Here is a 12,237-nt window from a genome sequence, read left to right on the forward strand (position 1 = left end):
ATTAAAGTTGTAGTCCTTCGTCCCTTCTCATTATTATCATTTTACATCTGCTTTTTATGTTGGCATTGGTTAAACATGTTATGGTCTGAGTCAGTTCCTGTTCAGAGTTAGCCTCTTAGACAAGCAGTAACTCTAAGTAAGATCTGATTCCAGTGCCACTCTGGCCTGCCAGTAACAACACAATTTGGGGAACTTTTTCTGAAATATTTTAGAATCATTAAACAACCTATGTAAGTTAACGCAATATATTTTCTTGTGACCTACATTGTTCAAAGGTTTTTGTCAAACATTATTTATCCCCTAAAAAGTTCTACTTAATTTGAATTACCATTGCAATAAGGAGAGGAAAATATTAAGACAAAAACTAATATCAATCAATCTAGTCACAGCAAAATATCAGCAACTCTAAAATTTTAATTAACATTAGATTATTATTCATTTAATGTTAATTTAATCTGATCTTCAACATGCACAGTAACTCTAGATATGTTTTAATCCCCATGTAATTTCATCCTGTTACTCAGAAAGTAGGACCTTTGTGAACAAACAGCAGATAATAAAGACCGAGAGATTTTTCATACACTTAATATGGGTTTGGTAGATGTACCTGATGGAGCCCAAACCCTTTTGTTTCCGAAAGTTTCTTGAGGAAATGTCACTAAACAAACATGTGTCAATGGTTATTCTTTTACAGGTTTCAGCCCTAAGGCTATGGCCATGCTGGAGCACCAAAGAAAGGATAGTATTTTAAGAATTGGTTGGAATTTAACCCATATCCATTCAAAATATTCTACCTGTTTTATGTTCAAATTAGCTAGATTCTGACATCACACACCTATGCTACAATGTTACTCTAAAAATAAACAATCATATGATCAAAATCTCAGTACACCATGGTAATACATGATTGCTTCAAAACGATGTGAATAAAGACACAGGCGTGGCGGTGTGGTAACAAGCTTGTTTCCAAACCACGTGGTTCCGAGTTCAGTTCCACTGTGTAGCACTTTGAGCAAGTGCCTTCCACTATAGCCTCAGGCCAACCAAAGCCTTGTGAGTAAATTTAGTTGACAGAAACTGAAAGTAGCCCGTCGTGTGTGTGTGTGTGTGTGCTTGTTCCCCTGCCATCGCTTGACAACCGATGATGGTGTGTTTATGTCCCTGTAACTTAGCAGTTTGGAAGTCCTGGGGATTGATTTTTTGGACTAACACCCTTTAAGGGCCACATTCAAATGACTAAAACAAGTAAGAGAATAAAATAGGTTTTACATTTGATAGAGAAATCCAAATGCTAAAGAGTAAAAGTTGATGAATGTCAACAAAGAAATCTACATGACTCTCCAGCCAGAATGACATCCACTGTGAAGATTCTTAGGTCACACAGAAAGGGTTATGCAATGAACTATGTCTCCATATAGATTTGCTTATCTGTTTCAGTTCACCATACCTAGACATATATCACTAGATTTCCTTTTAGTGCTAGTAAAGAAAAATGGTATGAAATAGAAAATGTAGAAATCGATTCTGGTCTGGGAAACTTGGCCTTCATCTGTCATCCCATAAAGAAATAGATTCTATTGAGATGGGGGTGATGTATGCAGTAAAAAATAAAATCTTAAAAAATTGATAATTGTTGGTGTGGCTCTGTGGTAAGAATCTTGCTTCTCAACCACATGGTTCCAGGTTCAGTCCCACTGCAATGCACCTTGGGCAAGTGTCTTCTACTATAGCCTCTGGTTGACCAAACCCTTGTGAGAGGATTTGGTAGACAGAGACTGAGAGAAGCCTATCGTGTGTGTGTGTATATATATATATATATATTACAGAAAACAAAAGATGAAATTTAATGCTCAGGAAGAGTAGAAAAGTCTTTGACAATTCCAGTCTATGCTCTTCAACAAAAAGGGCTGAGAGGTAAAAAATGGAGAATGAAAAAAAAAAAAAGAGAGAAAAAAATGTGCAGGGATTAGCAGTTCAACATGTGTGTGTGTGTCTTCGAGTCTGTATCCCCCACCATTGTTTGACAACCAGTGTTGGTGTGTTTACATTCCCATAACTCAGCAGTTCAGCAAAAGAGAACTGATAGAGTAAGTACCAGATTTAACAAAAAGTACTGGAGTCAATTCATTCAATCAAAATTTTCTCATGCATGTGAAGCGGTGACACCAGAATGGCCATGACTTACGAGCCAAAAGCTATATAGTAAAAGATTTGTAATATATTAAGTTGGCTTCGTGCATTTTTCTCACTGTTTTGCATCCATTTTGTTTTTTATTTGCATTTATTCATGAATTAATAGCTGAACAGGTGAGAATTTTAAGTTCTAAAAGATCAAGGGGGAATAACTCTACACTAACCCTTTTTTTTCGTTTTCTGTGGGCAAGTTGTGTCATTTTAAACATTTTCTCTCGTAAACAAAGAATTGAAGATTGAGTGCTTCATCTACGAAGTTTCCTATATCTATTTTATTATAAACAATAACATTCGGCAATCTTTCGTCTCTAGTAGACCATTCCGTCGATTTCCGTAAAAAATTTTTTTTTTTTTACATATGGGCTTGCGGGAACTTTTGAAGCAATGAGAGCGAAAGAGACTAAGAGAAAGCGATTGTATGACGAGGGAAGTTCTTTTGAAGTTACCGTGCATGGGAGCATTGATGGACATGTGTGTGTGTGTGTGTTTGATGGGGTGTGGGAGACAGACAGTATGTTGTTTAAGTGAAGTGCTTCTGTTAGTGTGTGTGAAGAGACAGAGTAATGTGTGAAAGAAAGAGATAACTGAAATTTTTTACTCGGTGTATGTGTATATGTAGGTATATTACTTCAAAAGTTCCCGCAAGCCCATATGTAAAAAAAGAAAAAAATTTTTACGGAAATCGACGGAAAGGTCTACTAGAGACGAAAGATCGCCTAACATTCAAGTTCATTTCTAATAACTAACTTGGAAATATGATAAAAACATTTTCCCAAATTATCTTATCATTAGGGCAAGAACTGTTTGAACGCTGAGCAAAATGTTTAGCAGCATTTTAACTGTCTTTAGATTCCGAGTTCAAATTCTACCAAAGTCGACTTTGTCTTTCATCCTTTCAGGATCGAGAAATTAAGTACCAGTTGAGCGCTGGGGTCACTGTAATTGATTCCCCTTTCAGGCTTTGTGCCTATAGTAGAAATGATAATTGTTATTACTAGAAGAAAAACCGCCCTTCAGGCGGTTTTCTGCTGGCATATCTGTTGCGTATATTGATATTATATATAGATATGATACATAAATTATAGAGTAAATTGACAATATGCTCATAAATTGAATAAAGACTCTGTTATAGTTTATTTCATAATCAGTAAAATAATTCATGATACATTTTAAAAAGTCGATAATGAAAATTGGAAAAGAGATAAGACTATCAAGGGAAAATGTTCATGAATCTTCACTTGAGTGAATTTAAAAGTAGATGTTCTGGTGGGAATTAATGAATTACATTTACCAATATGAAGAGATGAGTTTTGTTATATTGTTGTTTCATTATATTCACTTATAGACGTCTTAAGTGTTTCTAGTGCCCCTTACCTAGCAATTAAAAAGAAACTTAAATACATTTCAATTAAAAGAGAATAATGAATGTCTCACATCACTGTAGAATTTCTTTGTAGACACAATTGTCAGCAAATGGACCCTTTTCATTGATCTCAGTTGATATTTTTATATTTTCTTTTCGTGACGCTCTTGATAATGCAACAGACATCTGACCATGTGCGAAGAATTGTGTTGGGAGATGATATTATTGACTAAATAATTTCAAGGTGGTACCCCAGCACAACCGAATCAAATACAAGTTGAAAACTTAATTCTGTTAGACAGGAATTATTGTTTTTGCACAACGTAATACTTTTAAAAATAATTTACTCACTTGTTTTGTTGAGTTCGGTTTTTTAAACGCGAAATAAAACTATTTGTTTACATATTGAATTCAAACGGAAGTTGACATTTATAACAGAAATGAATCTTGTAATATTAAGCATTATAATTAATGTTTAATATTCAAATAAACTTTATAGTTTAAAATTTTTAATATTCATTCATAATTTATTCAAAGTAATATGAATTTTTTTAATAACGTTGGGAAAAAAATAAACTGGATACAGTACCATACTTCTTCAATCATTGTCATATATACATTTGTCGCATTTAAGTTCAAGGAGATAGTACAGTAAGTGTGGCCTCTGCTGGTCAATTCATCATTGTAAGATAATTGTGATGTTCAGTTGAAGAACTTTTAAATAAAGATCATAAGAAACTTTTTGTCCTGGCATTTTGGTTTCTTGCTCAGTTTAAACAACTGCTTCTGGTATTGGGAAATTCACTATTGGAGAGAAATATATTTTGAAAATCACTTCATCTCCGAGAAGGAAGAGTCATTGATAATGCAGGTTGATGCTGCATATTCAGAATTAAAACTTCTAGATACAAGCTCCCACCTCATCAGCATCGTCTTTTAACGTATGTCTTCTATGCTGGCATGGCTTGGATGGTCTGGCAGTATCTGCTGAGTGAGAGGACTGTGTTGCACTCCAACGTCTACTTTGGCACCTTTTGTACAGCTTATTTGCTTTTCTTAATGCCAGTCACTTCACACAGTTTACTGGGTGCTTTTTTTCATGTCACCAGCACAATTGACATGTAGCTCATAATGTAGCTTGCAAGACTAAGATCTTATCAATGGAGTAGAGCTACAGTTGAGAGGGCAGCAGCTTTATATTAAGCAATGAAAGGTTAAAGTATGGAAAAAGGTAAAGTTATCTTTTCAAGTCATGCCAGGACATAAGAGCTGGTTTCTATGGTATATAAGTTCCCCTCCTGGATTGGACACAAGCCCATTGCAGGATTACTCATTTTTGCCAGCTGAGTGGACTGGAGTCACGTGAAATGAAGGAAGAGGTTGTAACAGGTTTTTTGTTGTAGAGGAGATACATGGCTACACACTTTATATAAGAGAAGATGGATGGGAATAATCCCAGTGAAGCTGAAAAGAAAGGTAAAGACGTTAGAGATGAAGTATCATGATGTTTAGTTAGATCCTTTTGCACTGCTTGTATGAAAATTATCACATGATTTCAAGACAAGGAGACAAATACACAGACACACACCAACATCTTCCCTCATACCTTAACCCCTCTCTAACATATAGATGAAGCAGCTTCTCTCCTTGGGTTTGTTGACTTGCAAGCAATGTAGTGACCTCAATAATTTTTGTAGTACACAAAGCAAGGTGGTTGGTATTTGGAAGGGCATCAAGCTGTAGAAACCATGCCACTGGGGCATGTTGCATTCCTTAGACTCATTGGATCCATGCCAAACTGTCCATAGATGTTAAATGATGTTAAATTTTTGCCAAGCATGCTTTAGCTTCATTACTATGGCAACAGTCTGGATGCTTGTTGATCAGACCTCGTGTATATATATGTATATATATATACAAAAATAAATGTGTAATGGTGTCTGTCTATGTGTATGTTTGGGGTTACTCTAACTCCTCCCATACCATCCAACCAATTTAAATGATTTTTGGCACATAGGTAGATTACATGCCCTGAAGTTCAAATAAGGCTGCGGGAATTTTTCACAAACTCAATGATGCTCAGTTGGTATCGACTTTTTGTGAGCTCAATCAGGCGTTTGAATGGAAATTCCCATAACAATGTTATTTTCCCTGCAGCTTTTGCATTTTTTGTCCGATTTTGATGAAAATCGATGAGTGAGTGAGGATCATGTCAGTATATGGCATTGACAAAAAATCGATAGTTGCACCAGAGCAGTGGTTTTATAAAAATCGATAGGCTTTTTGTGTGAAAATACCCTTAGGGATTTTATTTTTGGCCATAACTTTTATAATTTATATCTGATTTCAATGAAATTTGAGATGTAGGTAAATTTCGTGGTGAGGGAGACAGTAAAGGTGTTTATTTAATTCAAAAGGGCACAAATGCAAATAAGCATTTCCTTGGAGACATTCTTATCGATTTTGTAGAAATTTTACACATGATTACAGTTCCTATCCATTAGTAGATGCCAGCATGAAGAGTTGACAAAAAATTAATAATTGCATGTGAGGAGGGGATTTTAAGAAATCAATAGGCTTTTGTATGTAATTACCCATAGGATTAATATTTTATGCTGTAACTTTTACAGAATTCATCTGATTTTGATGAAATGTTTAAGTAAAATTTATGGTCAGAGTCATGAAGTAGAATTAAAATTAAACTGGTGAAAGGCAGAAATTTTCAAACTTTAATCACAATACAATAATGAACTGATTTTGAAGAAAATTGACCCATGAGTAAAATTAAGCACTTCAACATATGAAACATCAATTATTCATATAATTATTGGGATTTAAATGTCAATGGAATATTTTCATGTAAATGGTCACATGGATTCTGTTTTATGGCACATGGATTCTGTTTTCTTCGGATTTTGCTGAGATTGGACACACTGATCAATTTTGTTCAAAGGGTGGCATTAAGAAAAGAGAAATAAACAAGCATCACTCTCAACGGGTCAAGGTATACCCAAAAGTTTGCTATTTCGAGCAGTCCAGTATGTAGGAATATGTCGAAAGCATTAACCGGGTAAAATCTCTGCCGAACCAGACATAACATCTTAATGGGTAATAGTTGGCATGGGGAACATAGAAGATTTCAATACAAGGTCAGAGGTGGGTTTAACTCTACATGGAAAACACAAGCAATGCTAGGTCCAACAGCTAGTATACATATATCTATATATATATTCTTATTATCATGCCCAGTTTCCCGGTTTCTATGGCATATGTGTTCCCCCCAGCTGGACAGGATACCAGTCCATCACAGCATTACTCAAGAAACAGGAAGAAAGAGTGAGAGAAAGTTGGGGCGAAAGAGTACAACAGGGGTCGCAACCAGCCCCTGCTGGAGCTTCGTGGAGCTTTAGGTGTTTTCACTCAATAAACACAACGCCCGGTCTGGGAATCGAAACTGTGATCCTCCGACCGCAAGTCCGCTGCCCTAGCCACTGGGCCATTGCGCCTCCACAGACACACACACATATATATATATATACCTATGCACACACACAACAGGCTTCCTTCACTTTCCAGCTAATAAGTCCACTCACAAGATTTTACTCAACCAAGGTTATAGTAGATGACATGTGCCCAAGGTGCCACATAATGGGACTGAACCTGAAACTTATATACAGACAGGTTCAGCTACACTTGCATCTGTATATTCATAAAATAAAAAAATAGAAACATAGATGATTTTCTAACATATTACTCCTTAAAATTTCTATATTCTTGTTTTCTTTTCCAGAATGCTCTTCTTGTATATGACGAGAAAGTTCCACTCAGCATTCAAGAAGGGTACCAGGTATTCCTAGGAAAATCCTTAACTCGTATACAATACCAAGTTTACGCTCATCTCAGACGGATTGGCTATATTGTTTTTAGGTTCGAAAACAAGTGAGTATTCAAAATGGAAACTTCTCTTTTATTTATTTATTCAGACAAGAAAGTTAGTTTCAAATGCAGTATAGTTGTGAAAACAGCCGAGTAAGATTGGGTATTTTACCCTTAGAAGACAGAAAAAAATTGTCATCAGTCAGCTACGGAGAATCGAACTCTATACCTCTCTGATACTGGCCGGGTGCTCTGTACCAACTTTTTTTTTGCATCTTCTAAGGGTAAATACCCAACCTTTCTTAACTGTTTTTTGCAGTTTTACTGCACTTCTAATGTTTGTTTACAAAATGTTCCCTCTTTATTTGTATATATATTTTTTCTTTTAGTGCTTAGTCAGAGAGGGAATAGCAGCACCCATCTCTCTATATTTCTTCACGCTCTCCAAAAAATTATTGGAGTGAGTTATTCTCAACCTTCAAACTTGGCCTAAATGCTAGCAAGAGACTGAACTCCATGAAAACCACCCAAAATGCCAGGTGTTTGTGTCTAACTAAATCTCAGTTTAAGTCGATTATCCAAGAACTCAGATTGCCAAAAAAATTGGGCAAAATACAAGATATCTCATAAGTGCTCTAGTAATTCTACCGATGCACTAAGCTGCTTCTTTGTTCTATTAACAATAAAACGAATGAAAGGCAAAGTCAACCTTGACAGTATTTGAATTTAGATCATACAGAGTTGGAGCAAATACTGCCTTTTTTTCATCATGTAACAATGCCAAACTCTCGAGAATGATTATTTTGTAGTTTCTACAAGCTGTTTAGTAAGGTCAGCCATCTCATGTAGATGAATTGTAATCTGTGACATTCCACTTGTGACCACCCCAACTGTTCTTGAAACATCATGTGTCAGGAACAATATTGTTTAGCATGTTCCATTTTTAAAAGTGGTACAACCTATCGTGGCCACTGCCAGCCTCTCCTGGCACCTGTGCTGGTGGCATGTAAAAATCACCCACTACACTCTTGGAGTGGTTGGCATTAGGAAGGGCATCCAGCTGTAGAAACACTGCCAGATCAGACTGGAGCCTGGTGCAGCCTCCTGGCTTCCCAGACCCCGGTCGAACCGTCCAACCCATGCTAGCATGGGAAACGGACATTAGACGATGATGATGATGATGATGATGTAGTGTATAATTTGAAAGAAATTTTACTGTTATTTCTAGCAGATCAAGTGACTGCAACGAGGCTTTCTTATTGATGTGTATGCATGTGTGATTGTTCAATCATTCATTTGCTTGGTTTGTTTTAGATCCTTTTTTTTTCCCCATGCCAGCCTTGTGTTTTTTTGCTACTAGATGCTCTTTTGTTGCTAACTCATTTGTTTTCCAAATAAGGGATTTATTATTCTACATATTTTTGAAAGCACAGAGCCAAAGGAAGAAATTGCTGAGAGAAAAATTGACAGCTTCACCCTTTAACTCATTAATTTTCTGAGAACTGCTAACACACAAAGAATAGAGGCATGCTTTCACACACACACACACATACACACCTCACATCGTAAAGTCGACCCCCACTCCCTCGGGGTTCATAGACTTGTGAGCTGCATGGCACCTCAGTAATGTTCATGGCATACAAAAAACACCCAAAGTGTCGGGTTCACAATCATGAAGTAGTGAGTTTGATTCCCAGATCAGGCTGTGTGTTGTGTTCTTGAGCAAAACACTTTATTTCACATTGTTCCAATTCACTCGGCTGTAGAAATAAGTTGCCACATCACTGGTGTCAAGCTATCAGCTATTGTCTTTCTCTTGGATGATGTCAGTGGCATGGAGAGAAGAGGCTGGTATGCAAGGGCGACTGCTGGTCTTTCATAAACAGCCTTGCCTAGACTTGTGCTTCAGAGGGAAACTTTTTTGGTGCAATCCTATGGTCATTCGTGAACAAAGGGGGTCTTTACCTACATATAAATGTGTGTGTGTCTTTGTGTATATATATATATATATATATATATATATATATATATATTTCAACAATTGAGGGCAAAATTAATTAATTATTAATCAATTTCACCAAGTGTTCAGTATGCAAAGGGACCATTCAAGGCGAATTCAAATTATTACATTATATAAAAGGGCTTAGTAAAATAAATTACTTTGCCGCATACTGAACTCATTAGAAATAGCAGCTAAAAAACTTTTTTAAAACTATTTCTAATACTTAAAGAAAATCTCTCTCATATATAGTGTTTGCTTAATTCAACTCACAAAAGTTTGGGGGTAAGGACATCGAAAAATCAAATGCTAAGGTTATTCTCGTACGTTCTCAATAACCTTAGCATTTGATTTTTCGATGTCCTTACCCCCAAACTTTTGTGAGTTGAATTAAGCAAACACTATATATGAGAGAGATTTTCTTTAAGTATTAGAAATAGCTTTAAAAAAGTTTTTTAGCTGCTATTTCTAATGAGTTCAGTATGCGGCAAAGTAATTTATTTTACTAAGCCCTTTTATATAATATATATATATATATGTATAATACTTATATATAAAATGTACAAAAGGGAACAAGAACACAAACTACACAAAGATACGACACAAAAAAAACAGACAGGTCATTCAAAGCCTCTAATCTTCAGTCAGGAACCGGATTATCTTAGCAATATATATATATATATATATATATGTGTGTGTGTGTGTGTGTGTTTGTGAATAAGGTTGTGAGTTCAATTTCCAGACCAGGTTGTATGTTGTGTTCTTGAGCAATACACTTTATTTCTCATTGCTCCAATCCACTCAGCTGCAGAAATGAGTTGCAATATCACTGGTGCCAAACTGTATTGGTGTTTGCCTTTTCCTTGGGCAACATCAGTGGTGTGGAGAGGGGAGGCTGGTATGCATGAATGACTGTAGGTCTTCCACAAACAACCTTGCCTGAACTTGTGCCTTGGAGGGGAACTTTTTTTAGGTACAATCTCATGGTCATTCATGACCAAGGGGGCTCTTTACCATTTAACCATTACATATCGTGTAGTGGTTGTAATTAGGAAGGACACCCAGCTGTTGGAACCATGTCGAGGCAGTCACTGGAGGATGATGTAGTCCTTGGGCCCATTAGATCTGTCAGTTAAAATGTTCAACCCATGGTAGCTTGGAATATAGATATTAACTAATGATCTTGATGATTATGTGTGTGAATACACAATGAGCTTTGTACAGTATCTGCCTACCAAATTAACTCTCAAGACATTGTGTTGTTTTCATTTAGCACTAGACAAACCCTTATTGAACAGAAATATGTCCAAAACACTTACTGCTGTAACACCCACCCCTCGCAACACACATTTTTTTTTTCTCAAGGTGCAGGAATGGCTGTGTGGTAAGTAGCTTGCTTACCGACCACATGGTTCCGGGTTCAGTCCCACTGCATGGCACCTTGGGCAAGTGTCTTCTACTATAGCCTCGGCCGACCAAAGCCTTGTGAGTGGATTTGGTAGACGGAAAATGAAAGAAGCCTGTTGTATATCTGTGTATATACATATATATATATATATATATAACTAATGTAGGATAAAATTTTTTTCGGGAAAAAAATTTTATCAATGGCCAGCATATCAAAAAATACCTTTAAAGGTTAAATTTATAAATAATTTACAAGATAAGGGCAGAAGAAAAATTCTAATGCCAAATATGCCGAAACCAAAAATTGTCGATAACCATTATAATTTATGCGTCTCGAAACAATAGAAATCTCTAGAAAATTTGTTATTACCGTATTGGTCCAATTTCGGGCTTAATTCATAAGAAAATTTTCCCCTCTTCAGCGGCCATTGATAAAAAATTTTTCCCAAAAAAATTTTATCCTACATTAGTTATAAATTTGAATAGCGTTCACTTCCGGATTCTACCACTCTGTGAAAGTTTCTAGTTTGAATCACACGTGTCTCGAGATGTGCCAAAGATTTTTCTATTTTGGATATATTTGGGGTACTTAAGTCTGCTCAGGACTTAGTGCTTGCTTTTTCCATGGGTATGAGTAAGTATTTCACTTATATCTCACGTATTAGCCGCTGAAGAGGGAACATTTTCTTATGAATTAACTCCGAAATTGGACCAATATGGTAATAACGAATTTTTTAGAGATTTCTATTGGTTTGTTTCGAGACGCATAAATTATAATGGTTATCGACAATTTTTTGTTTCGGCATGTTTGGCATTAGAATTTTTCTTCTGCCCTTATCTTGTAAATTATTTATAAATTTAACCTTTAAAGGTATTTTTTGATATGCTGGCCAATGATAAAAAATTTTTCCCGAAAAGAATTTTATCGTACATTAGTTATAAATTTGAATAGTGTTCACTTCCGGATTCTATCACTCTGTGAAAGTTTCTAGTTCGAATCACACGTGTTCCGAGATATGCCGAAGATTTTTCTATTTTGGATATATTTGGGGTACTTAAGTCTGCTCAGGACTTAGTGCTTGCTTTTTCCATGGGTATGAGTAAGTATTTCACTTATATCTCGCGTATTTGCCGCTGAAGAGGGGAAAATTTTCTTATGAATTAACCCCAAAATTGGACCAATACGGTAATAACAAATTTTTTAGAGATTTCTATCGGTTTGTTTCGAGACGCATAAATTATAATGGCTATCGTCAATTTTTTTGTTTCGGCATATTTGGCATTAGAATTTTTATTCTGCCCTTATCTTGTAAATTATGTATATATATATATATATATATCTGTAAATTAATATGTTACCATTATTCAATAGCCAAGATAAAACTCTGAGTTTCGGATG

The 12,237-nt window shown here is 35.8% G+C and overlaps 1 protein-coding gene across 2 annotated transcripts in view; it reads left to right on the top strand.

Annotated features, from left to right (window-relative positions):
- LOC115232025 (tRNA-splicing endonuclease subunit Sen54) overlaps positions 1-12,237 on the top strand; it is a 140,990-nt gene that overhangs the window by 21,754 nt on the left and 106,999 nt on the right. For both annotated transcript variants that reach the window (XM_036513334.1, XM_029801900.2), the window contains exon 5: positions 7,347-7,495. In XM_036513334.1, the coding sequence (XP_036369227.1) occupies positions 7,347-7,495 (149 nt within the window). The remainder of the gene's footprint in view (positions 1-7,346; positions 7,496-12,237) is intronic.

Source organism: Octopus sinensis, linkage group LG2 (genome assembly GCF_006345805.1).
Source record: "Octopus sinensis linkage group LG2, ASM634580v1, whole genome shotgun sequence".
Classification (NCBI taxonomy): Eukaryota; Metazoa; Mollusca; class Cephalopoda; order Octopoda; family Octopodidae; genus Octopus; species Octopus sinensis.